At 36.5% G+C, this 26,662-nt stretch overlaps 5 protein-coding genes across 5 annotated transcripts; 3 read left to right on the top strand and 2 right to left on the bottom strand.

Moving 5' to 3' along the window:
• Positions 1-829: 829 nt before the first annotated feature.
• Positions 830-5,872, top strand: LOC116109558 (NADH-cytochrome b5 reductase-like protein). The gene is made up of 13 exons (XM_031395788.1): positions 830-1,090; positions 1,562-1,604; positions 1,748-1,823; positions 2,683-2,742; positions 2,913-2,963; positions 3,421-3,475; positions 3,586-3,656; positions 3,739-3,790; positions 4,227-4,304; positions 4,475-4,564; positions 4,662-4,775; positions 5,449-5,517; positions 5,608-5,872. The coding sequence occupies exons 1-13, from the start codon at positions 920-922 to the stop codon at positions 5,662-5,664; spliced, it is 987 nt and encodes a 328-aa protein (XP_031251648.1). The 5' UTR covers positions 830-919; the 3' UTR covers positions 5,665-5,872.
• A 797-nt stretch (positions 5,873-6,669) lies between these two features.
• LOC116110049 (zinc finger CCCH domain-containing protein 34-like) lies at positions 6,670-10,118 on the top strand. Its single transcript, XM_031396292.1, has 3 exons — positions 6,670-6,953; positions 7,542-7,652; positions 8,025-10,118. The coding sequence occupies exons 1-3, from the start codon at positions 6,882-6,884 to the stop codon at positions 9,462-9,464; spliced, it is 1,623 nt and encodes a 540-aa protein (XP_031252152.1). The 5' UTR covers positions 6,670-6,881; the 3' UTR covers positions 9,465-10,118.
• Positions 10,119-11,743: 1,625 nt separating this feature from the next.
• Positions 11,744-12,461, top strand: LOC116109893 (MAPK kinase substrate protein At1g80180). Its single transcript, XM_031396128.1, has one exon. The coding sequence runs from the start codon at positions 11,932-11,934 to the stop codon at positions 12,268-12,270; it is 339 nt and encodes a 112-aa protein (XP_031251988.1). The 5' UTR covers positions 11,744-11,931; the 3' UTR covers positions 12,271-12,461.
• A 1,766-nt stretch (positions 12,462-14,227) lies between these two features.
• On the bottom strand, positions 14,228-15,427 carry LOC116108888. Its single transcript, XM_031395131.1, has 2 exons — positions 15,002-15,427; positions 14,228-14,394 (listed from the first exon to the last, which is right to left on the bottom strand). Exons 1-2 carry the CDS (start codon positions 15,425-15,427, stop codon positions 14,239-14,241), a joined length of 582 nt encoding a protein of 193 aa, XP_031250991.1. The 3' UTR covers positions 14,228-14,238.
• An 8,616-nt stretch (positions 15,428-24,043) lies between these two features.
• LOC116109912 lies at positions 24,044-24,870 on the bottom strand. The gene is made up of 3 exons (XM_031396151.1): positions 24,674-24,870; positions 24,472-24,577; positions 24,044-24,379 (listed from the first exon to the last, which is right to left on the bottom strand). Exons 1-3 carry the CDS (start codon positions 24,811-24,813, stop codon positions 24,119-24,121), a joined length of 507 nt encoding a protein of 168 aa, XP_031252011.1. The 5' UTR covers positions 24,814-24,870; the 3' UTR covers positions 24,044-24,118.
• Positions 24,871-26,662: the final 1,792 nt, after the last annotated feature.

Below are 26,662 nucleotides of genomic sequence, written 5' to 3'. Positions count from 1 at the left end.
AAATAGTGATTATATATTTGATTTACAAGTTTGGTCAATATATACATGAGTGTTGTACTCTTTTACTAAAACAGAGATGCCTAAACACAAGGAAGAGATAAAAGAACTTTTGAATATTAAACTAACTAGAGGAAATCTATGGAGATAAAGCAGAATCGAAGTTTGTTAAAACTACTACAGTTGAATCACTTGAGTCTGGGGAGAAAGAGATGACACCATTTGATGAAGGAATTCTAACAAGTGCCACACAAATAGCACAAGAGACACTTGACAAAAGCCCATTGTTCAGTTGATGGTTGATGCTCATATTGAGATAATTTGTTAACCACATAGGAGATGTATGGACTAGTTTCGTTTCAACGGTTATTTGTGTTTGTAAAGGATTGTTTTGCTTCGGGTTTTATCTTGCTCAGTCGTTAATTCTTTATTTTTTATAAAATTACTAATTACCCAAAAAAGATAAGGAATTAGATGAAACATTAATTTTCATCAGAATTTTATTATCAAAAGTAATTGTTTCATCCCTGCTAATCAATCATTTAAATTGATCTATCATCTTCTTAATACTGTATTCGCCTATGGGCTGCATATCAGGTGAGTTGGCCCATAAAATCTAGGCCCAACATTAATTTTAGGCCTACACCCGTCCAAATAAATAAGGCCGAAAAGTACGACCCATTAGAATGGGGCCGCCTCTCTTAGGAAAATTCTTAATACGCTCCCTAATATTTTCAACACGTGGCGATATGGTGATGGTTGATTTTTGAAGATCTGTCATCCCAAACCCAATAACCAAGGAGATGAACAGTTCTTAAACAAAACCCGAGCACACCTTATAGTTTCTTATTTTCTTCATCAATCGACCCTCAAACTCTTTGATTCTTTTCTTTGTCTTCGTTTCTCCTACTGTAAGTGAAAAATGGCTAGTAGTTTCTTCAGGAAGCTGGCCAAAGCCACTCCAATTGCCTTCAACAATGCATTTGGAGGCCAACCCAAGTCCAGTTTCAGTAAATTTCGACTTCCCTTGGGTGCAATTGCTGCAGCTTCTGGCGGAATCTCTTACTACTACTACTTTTCCTCTCCAAATTTGGTAATTTCTCTTGCGAACTCCATCTGCATATTCTTTAAAATTGGCCATTTATTAAACTGGGTTGATGGATCACTTGCTTGTAAATGTATATTTCTCAGTGTAAGCATATTTTCTTTCGGCTTTAAGCTGGTTTTAGTGATTGTTGTTGGTACGCTCACTATTCATTTAATTCGTTTTTAGAGTAGTTTAAACTGATATAAGTTTTTATCTGGGAGAAAATGTGTTTGATTGTTATTATTACTTTTTCTTTTGCACATGGTTAAGTTCTTTGATTACGGATCAGTGTGTAACCTTTGGATGCTGTAGTTTATTATTGAGATAGGCATTTTTATATGGTTTGGATTGTGTTATATTTAAGCTATGAAATGAGTATTACGGTTGATGAGTTGAAAATGTACATCATTTCATGGTACATCATTGATGTTTCTTCGGAATTCAGAACTCAACTTTGCTTCTGCTTTTTAATTACAGGTTCACTTAGATCAAATCAATGACGTGACAGGTCCAAAAATTGGTGAGTATCTTTTGCCCAAATTAGATTAGGATCAAGTCATTCAAAGTTTGATGACTATATTACTTTGGTCAAACTTTTAATTTCAATGTAAAGCTGTAGCCAATGTCCCCATGAGCTCAGTGGATGTTTCTATCTAATTTCAGCTCTCAATCCTGATAAGTGGATTGAATTTAAGCTGCAAGACACTGCAAGAGTTAGCCACAACAGTCATTTGTTCAGGTATATCCTCTTGATTCAATTATATGTTTGTAAATAAGTTCAATAAAACTCATTGCAGAGCATGACTGTCTAGACTGATCTGTGGTTTTGATGCATATTTTTTTCTTCTGTGACTTCATGAACACCAGAAGGGTGAGTCTGGTGTTATCCCTGCACATGATGACACAATTAAGTATTACTCTGAGAGGTTCAGAACCTTGTAAAACAAACACCTGGACACAAAATTCATTCCTGAATTAGATTTTTTTCATGCAATACCTAATTGTGCTAAAGAATATATCACTCATGCTTCTTCCGAACTATTTTATTGATGAAAATCCCCTTACACTACCTCAGATCATTAGCTTCTGATATATTTGATAGGCTCATATGTAACTATCATTTTCTCTTCTATGATATGTTACTGGATGCATGCCCAAACTTCTGTAAAACTATGATTTATGTTTGGCTTATTTATGCCATTAAGTCCTCCCAATAACTCATTTTGGTAACTGTGCATATAGTTAGTTTATATTTCTTCAAGTTTCTTCGCAACATATCTTTATTGGCTAGTGTGTGAATGTCCTTGTAGAAGTGTTTAATTAATTTTAGTTTTCATGGAATTAAAGCTGAAGTTGGTAATTAATGTGGCAAATTAATCGGTGTCCAGAAGATGAATTAGAAATGATACAATTTGAAGGAATTGAGGGTTCCCTCTACAGGTGTTAAAGAAAAACTAATTGCATGTTATTAAAAACAGTAAAATTATTTGAACTATGTGTAAATCACAGTGGAACTATTAAGTTGATTTGCTAATTCCCAAGTTTGAAACGCTTGTTCAGAGTAGTTAATTTTTTTAACCATCTCCTCAAAATGGCAGATTCTCATTTGATCCATCCGCTAAATTGGGTTTGGATGTTGCTTCGTGCATCCTTACAAGGTATGTTTCACTGATTGTAATTTGAGATGGTTGTAAGTATCCTACAGGTTTTCAAGAAGAATCTAATTTTTATGATTTCTGATTTTTATAATTTAGAGTTGATATTGGATAAGAGTCAAATGGAGTCTGCTTTTGAATTCATCTGCTTTTATGTGTTATCATAACTGCAGGGCTCCAGTAGGACAAGACACTGAAGGAAAAACAAAATATGTCATACGGCCGTAAGTCCTCCAGTTCTAATCTTTGTTTGTTTGAACTGGCATTTCCTGTGTACGTAGCTTGATTGCTGATTTTGAGGTTTGCCTTATATCCAGTGTATTTTTTCGTGGTGAGGATGGTTTTCTGGTCAAAACCACATAATTTATAAATTTTCATTAGAGACTGTTCAGCTTATTGATTCTAAGTTCTCTCTCACTCTCTCCCATCTCCCTGTCGAAATGCTTGTGGGGAGGAACTAACTTGTTGCTGAACACCAAATGTCATGAATACCTAGGAAAATATATTGTGTGGATTGTGCACTTACAATCAGATGTTCTTGTTCTGAAATGACTGGATGATGTTCCTTGATATGTTGCTAGATGTTCTTAATATTGTTCATAGCAGGTTATTCTGTTTATCTATTTTATTGATAAGCTTATTTGATAAGTATCTTGTGCTATTACTGTCTTTTATGTTCAGGTATACTCCTATATCAGATCCAGATTCCAAGGGATACTTTGACTTATTAATTAAGGTACATTGTAAATTCTTATTATTTTTTCAGTTTCCACTTTTGAAGATACCCTTGCACATTAATGTAATGCTCTTTAAATTGCATTAGTCCACTCCTTTATAATTTTTCAGGTGTACCCTGAGGGAAAAATGAGTCAGCATTTTGCAAGCTTGAAACCAGGGGATGTAGTCGAAGTGAAAGGGTACTTTATTTGGATTTTAGAAGTATTGGCAGGGATTACAGTGTACATTATACTTATAGCTGAATGCATTTATTTCTTGCAGGCCCATTGAAAAGCTCAGATACTCTCCCAATATGAAGAAACACATTGGCATGGTAAGAATTTCGATTTTAGTTGCTAATCATAATTTCTCTTGCTCAAAGAAGTAATATGAAGGCAGTTTTTTTTATAAATTATGATATTATGACAGCACAAGAAGTGTAAGGCTATAAGTAGCCCTGAAACATCCATTGTTCTTACCCATGCGGGCCATGCCAGGCACCAAGTTCTGTGATTTCATCATATATAGTCATGACATACGCATCTACAGTGAGTGGTTTGCTGGCGTTTCAGTTCTTACCACACGTCAAGGATAGTTGATGGCATAATCATTGATATCACTTCTTGTGCATATGGACTTTACTTTTCATTTGAATTTCTAGTTCCTTTCAAAAAATTTGTTCAACTTTTTCTGATAAATTGCAATAAAAACGTGATTCTATCAAATTTGATAAAATTGTGTGTTTTCCCCTCTATATTATGCTCTTCCAGATTGCTGGTGGCACAGGTATTACTCCTATGCTTCAGGTGATTGAGGCTATACTGAAGAATCCCGATGACAACACTCAGGTAAGCATATCTTATTGTTATCTTTGTGATGATAATGATATGGTCTGACTGACATTTTTTTTACTCTTAGTAAATTCTGTGTTTGAAACAAAGGTCATTTGTTTATTTAGAGTGCTTTCCTTAGCAGATTATCTATACCATATTGCTAACAGCAGCATTAATCTCGATAGGTATCATTGCTTTATGCCAATGTTTCACCAGATGATATATTGCTCAAACAGAAGCTTGACATACTTGAAGCTAGCCATCCAAATTTGAAGGTAACTGGTTTTTTTAGCATGAACTTATAGCTGCATCAGTTTAAAAGATGTATATTTTGTCAAATAAAAACTACTTTTTTCGGATTGAAAATTGCAGATATTCTACACTGTGGACAAGCCATCAAAAAATTGGAAAGGAGGTGCAGGTTACATCTCAAAGGATATGGTCATAAAAGGCTTGCCCAGTCCAAGTGATGATACTCTTATCCTAGTAAGTAACTTTGTTACTTCTCTGCAATTGAACTTTAGTTAACTTGTTCAGCTAGATGTGGAGCTAAATTGAGTACAGTTCAATCCAAAACTAGGTTCTCTATCTGAGTAGCAAGCAATCGGCCAAACTCAGGATTCTCTATAATTATTCCATTAATTAATTCTTTTTGAGTATATCAATTAGAGCTTTCTGGAGGTTAAATCCTTATAAACCTTTTTAGGATAGTCCCCTACTGCTTGAGTATTGAACTCCTATTCTATATCTCGAAACCCTTGCTCCAAACCAGATTAAGGCCTCAGAGAATATTCCCAATTTCTGTGACTAAAGCCAACTACTCTTAATGTTTTGCCTACTGATACTGTGTCGATTTCTGAATTATCTTGGACTGTATGCTTCACAAGCGTCTCTCTCTCTCTCTCTCTCTCTCTCTTTTAAAATCACACGGGAATTCTTTTAATTCCACTTGAAAAAAGTGGACCACGGTATGAGTTTAATGAAGCTAAATGTCAAGAAGACAGTAGTTTCTACTTTCTATAAGCAGGCTACTGGATACCGTAACTGGAAACTACCTGAAAGATTATAGGTCAAACCTTACCTGTTGCATACACGTTCAAGAACTAGGATGAGATTTAGCAAATTTTGAACCCTGAATCAATTGGTCCTGCTTGTTTAGGTATGTGGACCCCCGGGGATGATGAAGCATATATCTGGTGATAAGGCTAAAGACCGCTCACAGGGGGAGGTATGAGTAGGCATTTTTTTTATTATTTTGACCACTGATTCAAAAAGGTTTTTCTGTCTTTAATGTGGTTGCTTAATTGCTTTGCTGCAGCTTACTGGCATACTCAAGGATCTTGGATATAGTGAGCAAATGGTTTACAAATTTTGATAGATTGAGACATTTCAGCCAACCTCATTCTATAATTTTCAAACCAAATTTTGTGTAATAAATGATGTGATTAACATTGGTGAAAGGACTTAAATCCCTAAAATACAAAATAATTTAGGAATGTTACACAATGCAAAATGTTAGATGGTAAGAGCCAATACTGATCTGAACATTTGAATTTGAAATAACCTTGTTTGTCCTACTGTTACATGTGTACGCAAATCCAGTTTTTTCCTGTGATGAACTTGATGGATTATAACTTCCTTTGACATTACCTTTTCAATCTGTCTCTGAAAATAATTGTAAAAGTAAAGCTTTTGAGCTTCCCAGATTCATGATAGTGAGATTCAAGAAGAAGAACCTCAAGAATCAGGGGAGGCAGGCAGCCACTCTTATGAAGATGATTAAAGGAAATTCTAGTCTGTGCTTGTGAACGACACGAGATTTTCACTCATACAGCTACTCGTTTGGAGCCAGTTGGTGTTTTTCCTGGTTGATAATCTCCTTTCTTCTTCCTTCTGTCAGAGAGTAATTAGGGTCAATTCAGTCATGTTTTGGAACATTTTATATTCCAATCGAACACTTTCAACTTCTTATTATTCTCGTAGGAGAAGATCATTTTAGAAAACTTAATGCAACATTAACTTAAACCCCATCTCTGCCAGAAAAGCTGCAAATAAAAATGATGGTCACATTAAACTAATTGACACCCATTTTCAGTCCGGATCGTACATATATATTCATACTACAGTACTATTCAAAATTTCGATTCCTATAGTAATTACAAATAATAATAATAATTATTATTATAAGCTGAAATGAAATTTTTATACAGCTTTGCTTCTTAAGTAGTTTTAGCAGTCTCAAATTAAATAAAAATTAAAAAAATTGTTTGTATTAAATTATAGTACTGTGTTAAGAAATAAAATTACTCTAAAATTAATTTCAAAAAGCCAAGAATAAAAAAAAATGGCAATTGGGCAATAATTCACAAATACCTGAAAATTAGACTCCAATTTGAAAAGCACCGAGCCCTGCCCTCGCCTTGCCAAACCGCAAACAATGAAAACAAAATTCTCTCTCTCATTTACTGTTACGATCGATCTCTCCGCCAAGTCAGTGTGAACAAAATTCCGAAACAGTGATGGATACTTGTTGATCTGTTGAAATTACGTGTAGCATATTGTAGTGTTGAGTTAGCCTGGCAATTCCTGAAAATGGAAGAAGAAGTGCGAAAGCGGAACACTGATTGCGTCTATTTTCTCGCTTCTCCTCTCACCTGCAAGAAGGTTTCTCCGCAACCATCAACTTAGCTTCTTGCTTTTCTTATTTTTCTTCTCTTTTTGTTTGTGACTTTTTTCTATTTTTTTTTCCATTTTCAATGTCACAACTTTCCTTTCTAACCCTACATTTAAAAGAATTTAGATTCTAGTGTTTCTTTTAATATTCCATGATCTCGATTTTTGCACTTTCTTTTACTTAGAACTCATTTAGTATCTGTTTTTTTAACTCTTGGGTTCGATTGTTGTGATGGTTTATTGTGCTTCTATTTGAGTTCGTCTAGGGTTTTACTCTATGTAAGTTGTGTCAATTTTGAGGATCCGAAATTTACTATTGATAGTTTAATTGTTTCATTTATACCTTGCACCACACTACATTTGTATACTCAATAAACCTAATGTATACATACTCGTTTAGTTCCAAAATGGATTTCTTTCCATGTACTTAATTAAGTTTGTTCTTGTGTTTTGTGTTTTTTTTTCTTGCACTGCAAGTTTCTCTGTTTTAGAATTTGTGCATCTTTTTAATGGTTTCGGCTGCAGTGTTTATCTTTTTATGTTTCGGCTGCAAGAGTGATGATCTTTTTCTTTTCTCAGGGGATTGATTGTGAATATCGGCACTGTGAAATTGCAAGACTGAACCCGAGGGATTGTTGGTACTGGTTAGCTGGGAATTGTATTAATCCAGCCTGTGGTTTTAGACATCCTGTAAGCTTGTCTTCTGTTATGATTCATAGTTCACATTGGGCCTTGGTTTTTTTATCAATTCTTTTCCACGTAATTTGCAATCTCGCATCTTGTCTTTTAATTTGAGTTTCTAACTTTAAGAATGTTTCTTAACATTGTGATTAGTTTGAATGTCAGAAACCTTATCTGTTAATAGGATAGGCAAATACCATTTCAGATATGGTATCTGATATTTAAAGTGTAATTTTGATTGGTACATTGTGTTTTTATTGTTCTCTTTCATATGTTTTGTTTCTGTATTATTTACTGGTTGATGGATTTGTTTCTGGATTATCAACATTAGTCACTGGTTCCATAATGAAATCACTTTACTAAATTTTGTTTCTGTTACAGCCACTGGATGGGCATCTCACTGAAGCACGGCCTGAATCTGTTCCACTGCCATATCAATCTTCTATGCCTGCAAACAAGACCACTGTTCCCTGTTATTTCTACTTCAATGGTCTCTGCAACAAAGGTGACAGGTGCTCCTTTATGCATGATCCTGAAGGTAGTGCACCTGCTGGGATATATTCAAGGAAGGCCTCTGCAAGTACTGATGCTCTACCCACAGAAAACAAGGCATCTACAGGAAATGACAATAGGTCCACACTGAAAGAAAGACGTCCTAATCCATCGGAAACTGTCACAAAGCCAGCAATGGTTATGAGCATTCAGCCCAAGGATTATCTTCTGCAATCAGCGCCTAGAAGCATTCTATGGCGAAGTGCCTCCCCACAGATATCTCTGTCTGAGGGTGAAGAAGCTGCTACTATTAAGTCAGACCTCATAGCTCCAGTAGAAGGCTTTATGAAAACTAGATCTCATCTATGCACAGATTGGAATTCTGAGGAACAAATGAATGGCCATATTGAGCCCGAGGAGCGGTGGGAATCATCCCCAGGTTTTGACGTTCTTGTGGATAGTGACAATAGATCAGAGAATTTGGGTTATGAGGATGATTCAGAGTACTTACTGGCCATGAATAGAGAGCACGGTGGTCTTAACGGCCAATTTTTGGGTTATGATTTGGAAGACCAAGTTAAGTATGATCCCACATATCCAGATGCAGAACTTCTAGATGAACGGCAGATCTACAGTGGTTATGATTGTTTGGATAATGGGTGCATTCTCGATAATGTCATAGAACCTTCAATCCGTGGAAGAGAAAGGATGTTGGATTCATTATTTTCTCAAAAGAGGAAATTCTTGCCATCAAAAGTAGCAGTAAATGATCACAATGTGGATCTTCGAGATTATCTGAGGAAACGCAGAGTAATTGATGATCATCGAATTATTAGTTCATCAAGAAAGCATGAATCACATAGATTTGTTGTTCGAAGGCAGGAAAGGTCTCGAAGGCATGTTATTGGTCAGCGGCTGCACAGAAGATTGGCATCAGTAGTTGGAAAGAACAATATTGAGTCATATGAGGACAATGGAACTCTTTCAATTGGTGCCAACCAGCATGAGTGGCTTAGGCGTTCACAATCTAGGAGATTTAGGCAGAATTCTAAGGAAAAAAGGCTTGCAAAACGGCAGTCTCATTCATCTGAAGTCTCTAGAAAACCTGTTTCAAGGGAGAGGAGATCTACTGAGACTTCTACTGCATTTACAGGGCCCAAGACTCTTGCTGAGATTAAAGAAGAGAAGAAAAAGACTGAAGAAAATGGTGATTACTCTGGGGAAACAGGGCATTCAAGTAAAACGTTGACTGACTTTCAGGGACCAAAACCTCTGAGTGAAATCCTCAAGGAAAAAGGAGGCCGTGACCTTGAGGGACAACAATACTAGCAGCTGCTGAAAGAAATTACTCTCATTTTCTAAAAAATGATCAATTGTGCTGAAGATGAGGACAGTGAAATGTTATTTGTTGCTAGAGGCATTCTGGCTTATATCATGATACTTCAATATGCTGGGATCCATTTAGTTACCGTTATTTGATGAAGGTATTCATTTTGTTTCTAGATGAAGACACTGATAAGTGAGAGCCTTGAAGAGAAGTAGAGAAGTCTATGGACATTTCATTTGTACTTCTGTAATATCTGTAGTCCCCAGATATTTCCTTACTGAAAGAAACTTCTTAGAATAGCCATTTGGCCAGGCTATGACAGTATACTTCCATCAGAAAATTTGGCATCACTGCTAGTGTTGAGCTTGTCTTGATTTCATGTACAGAGCTGCACATTCTGGTTAGTACATTTGTAATGAGATGGTCAGTTTTTTTTTACGTATAACAATGATTTTCTCATTAGAGATTACCTTGCTCTTTAAGACTATTCCTGAGCGTTTTCTGTTTGCTCTTTGTTATAATCTGTCATTTTGGGTGATTGTCGTTTTTTACTTTTTACTGCATTGGGGAATCCAACCAACTCATAAAACTCATCTTTCAGGCTTTCTGGAGATTGTTGTTAATGTCATGTAGCAGCGCATTGTTCTCCAATTTATCAGCTTAAATTGTACATTAACAGGATATAAGATATGGGATTTGGTACATTAGTAAGAGGTTCAATCCTATTAAATATTAACTAAGCAAAAATGATCACTGATTAGACATCCTAATTCGTTGGTAATGTTGTTAAGACTCATGTATCCATTTGACTTGGATTGGTCTGGCCTAATTCTAGGCTAGACTTAATCAGCTTCCTCTAAGCCTTTATTGAGTCCGACTCCCTTAAACTCCGCCGCGAACTACTCAATACTATCACGGAGCCAGATTATGATTCCCAAGTTCTCAGCAAAATATTATTAGTGATAAATTGTTTCATAAAATAAATATAACACAGCTCAGCAGTTGTTTTAGTCTTAAGATATCAACAAATCTGTGGAATATTTTTTGATTATGACTTGACATTTTATCACAATGATCAATTAATCTTATCTAAGTAACTAATCTACTAAAGTTAGTCAAACCCAGGATCAGTAACTTCAAGCTTTATCATGAATTGAAGACTCAAATTAAGAAGATAATCAATCAATGTTAGGCATATGTATTAGAGTACAAATAACAATTGCGCTCTACTTTTCTCATTTTGTGTCTTTTGGGTTAAACAAGGGTCAAATTGTTGAGAAACTTTAGGTATCTAATTTTTGGGTAAATTAAAAGGAGAGAAGGATAATAAAATTATGAGTAAACGACTTTCTTCTACCCAAATAATTGTTTAATGATATTTTTTTACCCATAAACTTTTAAAATATTACTTTATTACATAAATTTATATTGTGTTTTCGATTTCGGCATCTTTGTGACCCCACACCATCACTATTCTCTTCTCCGATCATCACTCTTCAAACTCTACTCCTACCAATCATTGACAATCTGACAATTAGGATTTGCACAGTTACCTCTCTAAAGTCAAATTCTGATAAATGTTAACCACTAAAATCTAATCTTCTATCATAAAAAGATTCATCGGCCTCTCCTCTTAAAAAGTCTCAACGGCTTGGAAAGAATTTACTCTCTATTCATCGTTAGAATTTAAATTTGGATAAAAAAATAGTATTTTAGAAGTCTATAAATATAAAATGTTATTAAACTATTATTTGGGTGGGAAAAAACATCAACTCTAAAATTGTACTAAAAGTTAATGTGATTATCAATGTGTGTTGTCTTACTATAAAAGCTATAAATCATATACTATTACGTAACATAAAATATATCATATACTATTACGTAACATAAAAAATATTCAAAGTACGATAACATGATACATTGAATGAAAGAATTGATTAGTATATCAATGGTTTTGTGATTATCAACTAAAATTACAATATTCTTCCTTTTTTAACTTTAGCCAATGCATCAACACTTAATTGTCATGTCATGACCGAGTAAAACTCTTCATCTTATTCTCTTGATTCCCTTTCGTCCTTATCTTAATTTTGTGAGCAATTATAAGGATGGTATACCTAAATTATACGGTTAATAGACCAAACGTTTGAACTAGTATTTGAACCATTGAAATTAAACCACGATATGGTCAGCCTTCTGGTTTGGTCTATTATTAGAGGAAAAACATTAATATATATATTGATTGTTATCCTTTTGTTACTATACACATCAAGGCAACTCTTATTTTAATTTCCATAAATTAATCTGTAGATTCCAATTTATGGTTTTTCTCATTTTAATTCCTCTTTTGTCATTTTCCTCTCTTCTTCCTCTTTTATAACACAAAAAAACATTCCCAACTCCATATTGTTTGAATTGGATCATCGTTTTCTTTGTGCCACCGTTACTCCGCAGAAACAAATAAGGACGATGGCTGGTTTACAAAGGTCTGCGGCGTCGTTTAGAAGGCAAGGATCGTCGGGATTAGTATGGGATGACAAGTTCTTATCCGGCGAGTTGAAGCGTCATACGAGACATAAAGAAGCGGCAGATAAAGACGATAACAAGGGAGAGTTAAGGCTGTCACAAAGCGTGATGATGCAGCGTAGTCGATCAGAAGGTGGAGGTGGAGGAAGAACTTATCGGACTGCTAAGGTCCCATCACCCAACAGGGACCCTCCGTCTCCCAAAGTGTCCGGGTGCTGTGGCTTTTTCGGTAAACCTGAGGCAACCCGTAAACCCCGGAAACCCAATAAGCGTAAGTCATGATCGCACATAATGCTTTGTACATGATTTTAAGTTAAAGATGATGAATACCATGTGTGAGTTTGGTTTCTATTTGGGATTTTTGCTCTCTCTATAATATATATATTTGAGAATTTAGATGTATGTATATTTACAACTTACAGGATTCTACCGCAGCATGCACAAACCAAACAACCACGTTTGGTTCTTTTACATTTCTTTCGATCGATGTTTCATGGTTCAATAAGCTTATAGAGATTATCTTTCTCTCTTAGGTTTTTCAGTGGGATGGTTTTTATTTTTCTTTTGTTTTAAACCAAATTAAACCCTAGAATTAAGTTTTTTTTCTTATTTTCTTTTCAATGAAAATGGCCATTCTGGAGTGATTATGACTTGAATATGGTTGTGATGCAAGTTGGTTTGTTATGACTTGAATATGGTTGTGATGCAAGTTGGTTTGACATGATTAGAGATAGAGTGCAAAATCTATAATCAAAATGATCTCCTGTTCTGTGAATGATGATTTGAAACGCTCCATTAATTCAAACTTGCAAATCATGATGAATTGGACTTAATAATGAATTAAATAAAGAAAATTTTAGGTGTTTTTCAATAGTTTGACATTTAGTTAATTACGTTTTATTGCAATTTGAACGGCTTTAGTTGGTAACGTAAGCGATTCCCGTATAATATATAGTATAATTTTCTCGCCTCTTTAGTCTCTACTCCATTAGATGTATGTGCATAAAGAAGCTAAGCTGCCGACCATCATATAATGTCCAAGCAAATTGTAATAACATAATTAAATGCTTTCCTTGATGTTGAATGTCTGGAAATTAATTATTGATTTTATTGATCATGTCTTTTTTTTAATTTTTTTGTCTGGCCAGGGAAGTCTTGCTTTTAAGATAGAGCCAAATATATTGATTGTTTTGTTTTCTCCTCTTCTTTTGTCTGGATTAACATATATATGTCCAAATTTTATTACGTTAATATGTTGATCGCTTTAAAATTATTTGAGAAAGAAAATTAGAGTGTAAATGTCTCTCTGGACGGATGAATATTTAGAATTAAAGAGCTGAAATACTTGACTAGCATGAACTGGAAAAGCAGAAAAGTCTAAATTCAAAGCAAATTAATATGTAATATAGAGATCGTACTAAGTTACTATTATATTATCCTTGAACCATTCTAATGGGGAATCAATATTGCTTGTAGAGTTTTTTAATCTTATTATATTTGACAAATTAGGGAACCTTAATTACATAACTCTCCATTAGCTGTTTGAGCCAAGCAATTAAATAAGTTGCGCTAGGACTAGTACAGTTGACAACCCTCAAAAACTCAGCTAATAACTATATAAAAGTCAGTTCTGAGAAGTGTTTACTGGGTAAAAGTACAACTGTGTTGGTGCTTCTGTGATAAATGATTTTTTATTATTGTTGAACGTTTAAGAATTAAGAGTATGTATAAAGAATTCGTATTGAGTTCACTACTGAATTATTTTTAGGTTCAAAATCAAGACTAACATACATGATCATTTATCATATTATTTCACACTGGTATAGCTTATGTAAAGTCTATATATTCATGTAAAAGGTGTATATATATATATATATGCACACCAAATAATAGTTGAAAAAAGGTTGGTGCATGATTTTGGTGAGAAGGTAGCTAGGAAAAAACAAGACTCGGCCACCCTTTTGTTTAAAGACAAACACGAAATGGCCAAATACATAGCCATCAGCAGCCTCAGAGGACCACCAGATCAAACCTGGCTGGTGCTTTGACTCTTATCAACCACGTAATTAATACAGATATTTTAATTTACATTATTTTATTCACATCACATGAATACAACTCTTTCATTAACACATATTAAATTGACAAACTTAGAGAAATCATGTAATTAATCAACTGATCATAGAAACAGAAGAAAAAATTCAAATGATATGAATAATCATTAGTTTCTCCAATGAATCTATGATCTCATCAATCTAAAGCTTTCTGAACTTTTGTTTTAAACACTAGAATATACAGTTTCTCCATTGAAAAGTATAGAAAACAACCTGTTGAATGGGTGACAAAGGAGCCAAAACTTGCACCAACAATGCAATGCCAAGCCGGACCATACAATTTATCAAACTCCTGCATGTATAGAGTCACATTTTTAACTATTATGCATTATTGAATTAAATATTTGAGAGATATTGAGATTAGAGAGAGGAAGCACATGATTAGCCGAAGATGATTAGATTTATTAACATTACCGACATGATCACTGTTGCACACATTAATTAGTAAGAGATCAGAGAATGAGATTTGATAATTATTTTTAAGGGATTTGAAATTTGAGATTCCATTGATTGCTCTCGCACACATGGGTTGCTGGATCATTAACTATTTCATCAATAATATAATTAATTGACCAAGGTTACTGTTGATGATCAATGTAAAGTGAGAGAAAGTACTCCATGTTTCTGTTCTGTTGTTGTTTTCCTCCACAAAATCAACCCTAATTATTCTGAATTCATCATGAGTAGTATTCATCTCTAAAGTATCAAGTCTAATTCCTTGTGGGGTTTCCATGAACTAAATCTAATCATCTACCATACAAAAATCCAAAAAGAAACACCAAAAGAGTACTATACATTACATATATGAAATATCAAGCCGGCCAGAGTTGAAGATGCACGGCAAAACTAGCAAGAAATTTAATTTGTTGGGAAAAAAAAAAAAAAAAAAAAATGTATACCTTTTTAATGTTAAAAGCAATGTGCTTGGAGCTGAACTTCTCCAAGGTATCATAGGTTCGCCGGGCAATTCTGAAGGCATGGGCCTGCATGAATCCAGGCATATCAGACACCAACACCTTCACTTGAAGAAATGCAATCACTGATGCCACATTTGTTTCTACGTGAGACACTGACTTTCTCCCCTCAACCAAATTTCCTCCTCCTCCTCTGCGCTGATCACCATCCTCACTTTCCTCACAGATTTCCAGTTGCTTCTTTAATAACAACTTATGTGACGGCAGCGACAGTACTGGAAGTGGTTTATTTGGTGGAATTTCTGTCACGTGTTTAACTAATGGCTGAGATTTTGGCTTGTGATTAATTTTAGCGGCGGCGGACTTATAGAAAGACATGAATCCTTTCTTTAGCTTCTCTTGGTTAGCCATTTCCCTACCTCTCTCTGATCAATTCACTTTTGAAGTAGAATTTGTATGTCTAACTGTCTATATATATATATAAATTATATACAAGAAGGAAGATGTGACTGCAATGATGAACACATTGAAAACTCAGTTAAATAATGTAGATTAGAAAGTGGGTGGTGATAAATTAAGCAGGAAACCATGTGTTGTTGCCTGTAATCAAGGATAATTAAATGGTGGAATTGCATGAGATGAGATTTGATGATTCATTGTTTTGGGTTAGAATTAGTTGTATGTGGTGGAAATTGAACAAGTGTTTGGGGCATATTTGTATTGTCTCCTATATATGATTTCGTTGCTGAAGAGCCAGCACACATGGACCCAATACTACCCTCCACCGGCTATTCATGTGGGGTACCCTAAACAACGATCTCTGTCTTTGTTGTACCCTTAAATTATTTTTCTAATAATCAAGAACATGAACCCAGTTAAAATGTTGAATTCTATTTTAGATGTTTGCTCAATTTCTTTAATCAGGGCAGAGAAAGTGTATTAAAAGAAACCCGTTATATAGTATATTATGCATTACATAATCTCATTATAATACATTAAATAAGAAGGGAATTCTTTTGGGAAAATGTTAACGTCTGTCAAAGGGTACATTTTTAAGTAAGTTTTTAAAAACATAAAACGATCAAATCTATATACTGTATTTGTTGTTGGACCATCTTTATCATGTATTAATCCGAGTCTCATATATATGATGTTGACTCAATTAATTGAGCACATTGAAGTAATTGCTTTACCATTAAATTACATGTTGAGCATATATAGGATCGAGCATGTGCATGTCATCTCTCGACTTGACTTTTGGAAGTGAAAAAGTGGATGAAATTTTAAATTGAAAGTGTTAAAAGCACTAAGCAACAATTACTAATGGCGTTTTTAGTAAAATATTTAAAGACGCCTTGCCTTCAAACAAATGGAGGACTTCACTTTACAGGATACGTATTAAGAAAGATTGTAGTAATCCACTTGAAAATTTAACTACAGTATTTAAGGTCTCCTCCCGGTGCCAAAACAAGAGGAAGGTCTCCAAGCCATGAATTTTTGTGGCTATGAAATCTCCAACGAGGATCCATAAATATGACCCTCACAGGTCTCAAAACCAACATTTCCCCTTGTGGTTGGATGAAAAACCTTTAATAACTAAGGTTAGACGGTTAGTTTGCCCAAGGGGTCTTGATCTGTGGACTAGAAGAGATACCTACTTCTTTTATTCATTGAGTTTGTAGGGTGTTCCGTGGCTCTGAAGATTAAACAAGCTTTAATGTGGGTCTAGATATCTTAGATAGTTTCAATATAGACTTGGATATCTCAAATACCTTCGATGTGAGTCTAGATACTGTTAAGGCCAAAAAATGTCTCGACCCAGGTAGGCCCAAAGATGAAGACACCTTCAACAAAGCTGAAAAACTAAGGCTCAATTCCGATGGGGCCCAACTCAATTGGAGTTCTGCAAATGAGTCCAGTCTAGTGCTCCTTCCTAGTCCTCACCATCTGGAGCTAGGCCTCTTGATCCTAGAACACCTTCTAGGCTTACGGTCAACTCAAAGCCCACAGTCGCCTACGAAATACACTCCTACTTGGATTCTAATAAGGAAGTCAACTACTATCCCAATTCCTCCACGGTCCGTATCCGAGTCACGCTCGAACTCCCTTTCCTGCTGAGATAAGGGAGCCAAAGGTTACACCCTTTGGGAGAACTACCACTACGAGGACTCCTAGTCCTACTAGGACTGGAAGACCATATAGTCACTATTTAAACAAGGTCAGCCCTCTCACAAGGGACAAAAACATTACACCTTCAGACCATAGAGTTCCCACTTGAGCTTCTGCCTTGTCAGGTACCACCCAATCGGTTTTGCGCCTCGGTTTCGTCTATGCAACCTCTCCAGACTCTAGAGCACGGACCCCCAATCTCGGATACGAGGTCGCGCCAGCCATGTTCGTCATTAGTTGACGATTCAGCCCTGACTGATAAGGAATAGGGGCCGCCGATAGAATCATTCTCGGTCGATCCACTTCAGACACGAGATCAAGGCGTCCAAGTGACAAAAAGTCTATCACTTCTCATAGGCGCTCACCCATCCTTTTGCTTCCCAGTCGACCCGTTCATACGACTAAGCCGCCCTAATCTCAACGGATTCTGGAATGTGATACATTATCCGGATTCGCCACATATCATTGTCCTTCAGAAGGGGCAAATAATCTCGGCTCAATATCCCACCACCCGGCCGACTCGACGCATCCTCAGAGCTACTACCGGATGAGGATGGACTACCAACTCCTTCAAAGTCTTCCCCACTCCCCCCTTGCCTGCCAAGCTCAACATCACCCGTGTTAGCCCCACTCGTCCTAGGGGCAGCTACGTTCACCCTGGTCGGTATACCGACTAGAACGCCCCCACCTTCGGGCATCATCACCATGGTCGGGTCATTCTCGTACTCATTCCCGACCTCTGCCTCTGCCCTACTCGAACTATTGGACCCCGACCCAGACATTGTTCAACCAATTCACTCTCCCCGACCGACCTATTCCTTTCAAAAATCACCTGACCCACTCTCCCCACACCACTGAACGAACCATTGTCTCCAAACTATTCTTACTTGACCCTCGCTCGCCCGGCACCACCACCCGACCTCTCCTGTTCAGAACCTACACTCCCTAAAATCTAAGTGTCAAATCACCGTTCGTCCCTCACTGCCGATCGACCTAATCTTTTCAAAACTAATAGCTAGTTGAACCCGCTCGCCCCTGGCGACCGACCTCCTCAGTTCAGGGCACGACTCCCTTCTATAGCTTCACTCGCCCTAAATCACCAACTAACTACTCCAAAATGAGAATACGCGACTGTATAACCCTCTGCTCGGCCTGGGCGACTGAACGCCTGCTCAACTTAGCCTTCCGTACGACTCTCATACCACTCAGTCGGGATGATCGGGTGACCTACGTATCCTAACTTTCCCAGTTATTCAAAACCTAGCCCATACCATTTCACTCGACTCGGTCAGGCAGACCGAGACGAGCCGAACCGAGACACCCCATAACTTAGTTTCGTCTTCTTTTCGTTGTCCAAAATTCCAAAAACGTCAAAAAACCAGGAAAACCCGCTCAAATCACCCATAATCTTTCCAGGAACCCAAAATTCAAGCCTGTTCTAAAAATAAAATACGGCACCTCCAAAAACTTAGGCAAAACCTTTCAAAAGCCACCAAACCCACCAAATCTTCCCAAACTTCACTCAATCTCTCCAAAAAACACTGCAGAAACGAAGAAAACAAGGAACTAAAAAGAAAAGAGCATAAAGGAATGAGATTTTACCGTAGAAATGGCCAAAATCCAGTAAACCTTCAAAGTTGCGAAGAAAACCCCAAACTCAGAGAAAAACGCGAAGTGAAAGAGAGAGAAAAGAGAAGATGAAGAGATCGGACGCCCCACAGGTTTTATCAACGAAAAAGTGTCAGAATTAACACGTGGCAGCCTACGGTTGGTCATCGAGAACTATGATATTTTGATTTTCCCGCCTAAATGCAAAAGACTGCTCAACTGTACACGTGTCGCAACGCAACCATTCGCTTGGTTCACCCTACCGAGCAGAGTCACCGCTAGAATTATTGACTCTCCAACCTCTGTTAACCAGCCTCATACCGAACATTACTCAGCGGAACATGAGCTCCACCACTCGGTCAACTCGACCGAGCGAGCAACTTCCTCGATCCGAATCACACGTACTCCCGTCCATTCGGATTCAACCAACAAGCCTACGGCACCACCAAGTTGAGCCTATCGTATTCCGCTTGGTGGGAAGTATCGACCGGGCATGCCTTCAAAGGTTGCTCACACACACGCTCACCCAACTCGTTACACCAAGCTAAGTCACTACTAGGGAACAACCAACACAGCTATTCATCCATATACACCGGATGAACACTGTCATGGGAGGATTCGCATACCTTCTCGCTCGGGAAGGCAGGTCGAGTGAGAGGATTTTGTGCACTCTTTCAAACTCCTCCTCGACTCGGTACATTGGACGAATCCAACAGGGCCAATTCACTTCCTCACTCTGTCGGACGCATTGGACGCGTGCATGACTAGGTTTCACCTCGCATGGTACACTGACGTACCGAACTCCCCGCCGACAGCAAAAGCTTACATCATTCGTTCCAGGGAACATAGAAGCAACACATTCAAAAACTCAGCCAGTAGGCCACGAAGGCCAACCAGATGTGTCTCCAGACAATGTTTACTCTCTAAGCTAAGCACTCCTTAACTCAGAGAGTTGGGGGCAAACTGTTAAGGCTAAAAAATGTCTCGGCCCAGGTAAGCCCAAAGATGAAGACACCTTCAACAAAGCTAAAAAGCTAAGGCCCAATTCCGATAGGGCCCAACTCGGAGTTTTGCAAATGAGTCCCGTCTGGTGCTCCTTCCCAGTCCTCACCATCTGGACCCAGGCCTCCTGATCCTAGAATACCTTCTGGGCTTACGGTCAACTCAGAGCCCACAATCACCTACGAATTACACTCCTACTTGGATTCTGATAAGGAAGTCAACTACTATCCCAATTCCTCCAAGGTCCGTATCCGAGTCACACTCGAACTCCCTTTCCTGCTGAGATAAGGGAGCCAAAGGTTACACCCTTTGGGAGAACTACCACTACGAGGACTCCTAGTCCCACCAGGACCGGAAGACCATACAGTCATTATTTAAACAGAGGTCAGCCCTCTCATAAGGGACAAAAACATTACACCTTCAGACCCTAGAGTTCCCACTTGAGAACTTCGCATTACAGCCGTAGTCATGGTCCCCGACTAGATTTTCGGTAACTTTTCCTTTCCCTAACTCTCACTAAACTAGCCTTACTCAACCTTGCTGACTTGAGCGTCGGAGTACCTTTAGCAAACACTACCCTGGTCTTTTCCATTTACTTCACGTTTGTTTTCTCATGTGTGCAGGTACAGCATATCGCTAGTGGTCTCAACCTCATGGGATCAGTCCATCTTTCCGTAATAGTAGATTTTTGCATCTACAAATACCTCTTATAAAAAAGGTCTCAAAACAAAAAATCATGGCCATTAGAAGAAAAAGAAAAAAAAATTAAAGGTCGAAGCTGCAGTGTATGGAATATGAGTCGTAGTCAACAAGTCTTTTTCCAAGTAAATATGATATAAATTGTTGAGATGGCATGTCTGCCATGAATGACAAATATGATAGACATGGTTTAATTATCCGCCTTATCTTCGGAATTGATATCTATATTTATTTTAGTGGGGTTCCTTCAACTTTCAAGCTTTAAATAGCCCCCCCTTTTTACAGGAATTTTGCGGGCTAAAAGTATAGCAACTCTCCATTCATTGATTGTGATCTGATACTGAGATCCTTGTTGTTGGATGATTTATGATTCATGCAAATTGCAATAAGCCGTCCATAATTCTATTGCTAACATCACTTATGGCCTATGCCTCAGACGTTCAATATTATAATTCCTATTGTCTTTGTCTTGTCGCCATCCTTTGCCGAGTCAGAATGATAATAAACATCATTGTGATGCAAATTTTCTATTTCATGTATTCTCTGACGAGACGAGATTTGGATCCTCTTCTAATTTTAATTTTATATGAAATTTTAATTATTCAATTATATTCCATTATTTATTTATTTTATTTTTTTATAACCAAAAGTGTCCGAACCAGCTTAGATACATCTCAACTAATTCTCTAGGACCTCAAAACTACCAGTAGGGTAAAACCTTCAATAACTACCTCTATTAACAATTATGGAGATTCGAACTCAGTAAGTCATGTTAGATTATTCTCTTGCTCTTTTACTCTCAAGAGGACTCGAACTTGGAAGACCATATTAGATCCTCTTCTTGTTCATTTACCATTAAGGGGATTCAAACTTAGGAGATTATGTTAGATCTTCTTTTACTCTTTTAGCATCAGATCGCTCAGTAATGGTTAATATTCCATTAATTTTCGGTTATAAACTTTCATCGCATAAATATTTTTAATATACTGGTTGTGTGTGACAGTATGAGTTTACTGTTGAGGTTTTAAGTGGGTTGAGTTTGGACTGACCAACTGGTGTGCCTATACACGCATGATGGCCCAAAAATCTACAAAACGGCCCAAACTGCTAGATATATTGAGGGCGCGGTGACATAATCATACGCATTAAGCAAGTAGCAGCCCCTCGTCCACCAGCAGCTTGATCTACATCAAAGCCGGTTCATAAACCAAATACCGGTGAGAATCTAGTTTGCAGCCAACAACGGAAAAAGTTGTAAATGTTGGGATGGAAAATGGGTCCTCTACAGTCCACGTTTACTAAATACAGTAAAAGCTAAATCCTATATCAATACAGAATGTAATGCTCAAAAGAGTCGAAAGGAATTAAGGTTGCTTAAAGAGATAGATGAAGTTGGGCATCATATTGTTACAATAAACAGTACTCCCAACTCATTCTTCTACAAGAAGCAGAATAAAAACATTACTTTCTATATTGAGGATTTGGAAAGCCACGAAGAAGAACTAAAGATCTGAAATGGTACTACATATATAATAAACTACTGATAGAAGCAAAATAGAATCTCTCTGTATTTACATGTCTTGATAACGATATCAGAGTGTTCTGTTCGTTATTGTTGTTATGCATTAATTTTTGGGGCGGGGTGGTTAGAAAGCTTAAACCGTACTCCATTTTGTCTAAGCCTATACACCCACATATATGGCAAAAACCTATCTTCACGCATGCCAAAAGCAAATGCAACTTTTAAAAGTTGAAGCAACTCTCACTTAAACCCATAAATTCCAGGAAGCAGCAGCTTTCTTTTTAGTTTTTCTAGGCTCTTTTGTGCTATGGTGAAGTTTCTACATAGATGCACACCATTACTTTTCTAACTTCTTTTTAATGAATCCTCTGTTCTGTCTCTTCTCTGCACAAACTTGAGAAAATTGTAGAAATAGGGGTTCCTTTCGGCCCAAAGCACTTGGCTAACTAAATTGTTTTGGACTGAAGGGAGCTCCTAATTCTTCTCTTTTCCTTCTCCAATATTTTGGCCTCAGGAGATTTGTAACTTTGATGGATATCTTCATTCTCCATCGATCATTTGTGGTTGGGAAACTTTAGATCACTGATAACTGGTATGAGAATCACATCTTTTAATTAGTTTATTCCATTTTGGGAATGATTTTACTGCAAGTTCGAAGATTTAACGCATGACCACTTTACGTATTTATAATTTTGAGGGCATGAGGTGTGCTTGGTGATTTGTGGATTTACCTTTGCTGAGTTGATGATAAGTTGCTGGTGTAGAAGTTCTCCAATCTTGGGATCAAAAATACAGACTGAAGTTGGTAAGTACTGGCTCACAATACCATTAAAAACATAAGTACTGTATATATTCATATATTTTGGATAATGGACACAGGAATTTAATCATCAATGGTAGAATTATAACAAAGAATATATAAGCATCTTTTTAAGAGTACTTCATAGATGCAGACGATATTTTGGATATACTAGAGCAGCTTTTTCTGAAATTGGTAATTTTGTTCGGGTTATTCTAATGATTTGTGTTTCAGAATTAAAGGGCGGCCAAAAACGAGTCTATAGAGAAGATGGCCAGCGTGATTAACTGGTGAGTATGACTGTAAGGCAGGAGGAACTGCAAAATTTTGGTCCGAGTGCAGCTTGAATTAATTCACATAAAAATTAAAATAATTTATAATCTTAATTAAGTAATAGTTTCTTCTTTCCTTTCCAAGTCTTGGGATTGAAAAAGACATTGAAAAATTCAATGGAGCATTACCGGCTGGATTTTGTTATGAGATCCGCAAGGTGTACCTCCCTTGAGTAATCTGTCCTGGATTTTTCTTCTGCAAAGAACAGCTACAAGCATTTATTTTCCTGGTTGTCTTTTGTGAAATTAGTCTTCACCAAAATATATTGTTGTTTCCTGGCCCATAAAATAAGAGGTCAACTTCCCAGCTATGTAGTATGTTGACCAATTGGGAGGCCTGGTCCAATTTTATATATTTTTTCATATGCTAAATACAACTGTACAGTACTTCTTCCCAATTAAAAGCTCGTGCCATAAATAGTCTAATTAAACACATTTTCAGTTCAAAGGTGAACTCACAACAATGAATCTGAATCGTTGACAAATTTACAGTAAGTGAAAGCTGGGTAGTGAATGAATCAGATTAATGGAGAACTTGAATTGAATATAGATTTCATTAATATAAAATCTGAACTCCATATGAATCTTAAACGTGCCTGCTATATTGTGAATACTAATTCTTTGTGAGCGAAAGATTTTTAAGCCACAGAATACATTTAAATCTGTTTTTCGAAGCCGTACTCTGTAAGAACTAAGAACCTCAATGAACTCAACAGTCATCCATAACCAGGAATCTGAAGAGGAAGAAATTTAAACTCCAATCGTAGGTTATAAAATATAAACATATAGCACAACATTTATTGTTACGATCGAGTTTGAACAGAGTAAAATGTTCACTAACGCATAAATAAGGAAATGAAATAAAGAATTATTTGGTGTTAATGAGGTAAACCAGGTAAACCAAATCTTGTCCTTCATTCATCTCGTCAATCTATAGCAGTAGCAAACACTTTTGATATCCAAATGATCGATCAAGCATAATGAGAAAAGTCTTGGCGATTCACTGCCTGCTGTTGCTGCAAAACGCATTTGAGAGTTGAACAAGATCTGATGGCCTCTCCGGCTAATGGAACCACTGGCAAGACGTCACAGTTGCAAATCTCGATCATTGAACCATCTGGGTCGTGAAAAAACAACTGATCCACAGAGATTCCGCCCTCGTCTACTCTAGCCTTCATGTACTGTATCTTCATCTCTTTCAGTTTTCTCTCTACTATTGCCATGCTCTCACACTGCCAAACCCAAACAAAAAACCACTAACTTAAATGCTTGTAAAGATGTAATATGCAGAAATAATAATATGGAAGATAAGAGGGAGAAATACTTGGAAGGATATGTGGTTGTCCTTGGGATTTATCGGGTTGATGGAGGGCATTTGATTAGGATCATCAGATTTCAGGAGATGTATGCCAATTCCATAGTTGAATAGCCTGTTTTTTACGACACAAGGCAACAAAAATGAATCAAAATTCAAGTATTTTATGTGTTAATTTTGATTGCGATAAAAAAAAAAATAATTGATATACCATGCGCCTTCAAAATCAAAACTAGGCCTTCTAATGGGAAAGAAACCAAGAACATTCTGGTAGAAATCAATAGATTTCTCAACTGATCTGCACACAATAGAGATGTGATTCAAGGACTTGAGACGTAAAGGATTCTCCATGCCTTCGACTGAGATTAGAAAGATGTGAATGTTGATGGTGGTAATTTGAAGGTATAAATAGGGAAAGAATCCAATAGCTCATCTCTCCACATCTGCGTTTGTAATTTTTCAGATAGTCATGTTTCCTACACGTTGATGACTGAGCAGTATTTGAAAGTAATTTAATGTGTTACAAGTACATTTTTGTCTTTATATAAATGGTCAATTCAGCCAAGATATATATGGTATATAACATTGATTTTATTTCCTAGTTGCTGTTGCTGACTACCTCCTGCTAAAATTTGACCCGCACCTTCCACAACCTTTTATAATGTTATTCAGTATAAATTTTATACCATATTGGATTTATAGTTACAGTTCTTGCAATTTGCATACCTAATCACTCTATGCTATTGTTTTTTAATGTTGTCTTAACTGGAACAATTATTCAGATGAGCTTAATCTTAAAAATCTTATATATATTAGTTTTAATACTTGTTGTTAGAGAAACACGTGTTCTGTTACCCATCCATCAATTATTCAGAGAAGTGTTGAAATAGTGCTGCCAGCTTCACTATTTAATTATTATGCCCAGCATTAAAAAATTATTTGAAAATTCCCATGCAGTTAGGTTTGAAACTAATATTCTATTTGGGTTACCAAATATTTTGGCAAGCTTCATTTGAGACTTTTCTGGTTTAATATATTAATTTAACAAACTGAAAAATAAAAAAAGAAGATATTTGAGAATCCTTTGTTGAAACTTAAAAGGATTGCACCGTTTGCATCAGAACTGCAGTTATAATAACTATGTTGACATATGTATAATCGTTCAGTATCTGGCAAAGAGATAAATTATATAATTCCCCGTAGAGATCAACATTTCAAATTTTAATTGTAATGTTCATTATGTTAAACAAAAAGGATTCTTTTGTCGTGAATTTTACGTGACAGAAAGTGAGCAAGCATACCTCATTAGTAATCAATTGGATGACAGATAGACAGATAGGCAACATCTGGGGCTCCTGTAAAATGTTTGTTTAATTATTCGAAGTAATATTTTGTGCAAATTTAATTAAGTGATTCATAGTAAAAGTTTAATAATAGAATTACGTATTAACAACTCAAGGAAAAAAAAAAAAAAAAAATCAACCCCCACGTTAAGTCATATCTGAAAATCGTTTGTCTTGGGTACGTTTGATACTAAGAGAGAGACTAAAAAATGTCACCCACCGCCAATCTATGTGGACTTTGGTAGTGATGGTGATTGCGTTTGCGTTGTCATTTTTCAAATCTTAGTTATGTTATTTCAAAATCAAAATCACTTCTACTTGTATGTATATATGCTTATTTCCCACCATCCAATGTTGTAATTTGTTTCTAGTGAAGGCCATATCCAGGAAGGGTGCATGAAACTTCACAGGAGCCTTCTTTCTTATAAAGTCCTAATCCACAGTCTCTAGTGCAATTCGATTTTGCTTCACCAATCTACATCTCCTATCCTTGTCACAAACAACTCTATTTTCTTCTTCATTTGCCTAACTAATACTTATGTATAAAACAAGACTCTTAACCCAATTTGAATTACGCATTACCTTTTAAATAAAAGTCGTTTTAAGTTATTGCACGTTTTTTAATAAATTAATTTTTTAATGTAACATTTTGCTTGGAAATGACAATGATGATTGATGAAAAATAAATGGCTTTTAAAGAGAAAGAGAAAGAGAAAGAGAAAGAGAAAGAGAGAGAGAGAGAGGAGACAGGGGCATACTTTGAGAAAGAGAGAGAGTGTTGCATTTGGCCAAACGACATTTATTTTGAAACAAATTTATAAGACTAAAACGACTTTTAAAGAGAAATGGAAGGAGTA

This window comes from Pistacia vera, unplaced genomic scaffold (assembly GCF_008641045.1).
Source record: "Pistacia vera cultivar Batoury unplaced genomic scaffold, PisVer_v2 Contig118, whole genome shotgun sequence".
Taxonomy (NCBI): domain Eukaryota; kingdom Viridiplantae; phylum Streptophyta; class Magnoliopsida; order Sapindales; family Anacardiaceae; genus Pistacia; species Pistacia vera.
This window is presented reverse-complemented; position numbering and strand designations above follow the sequence as displayed.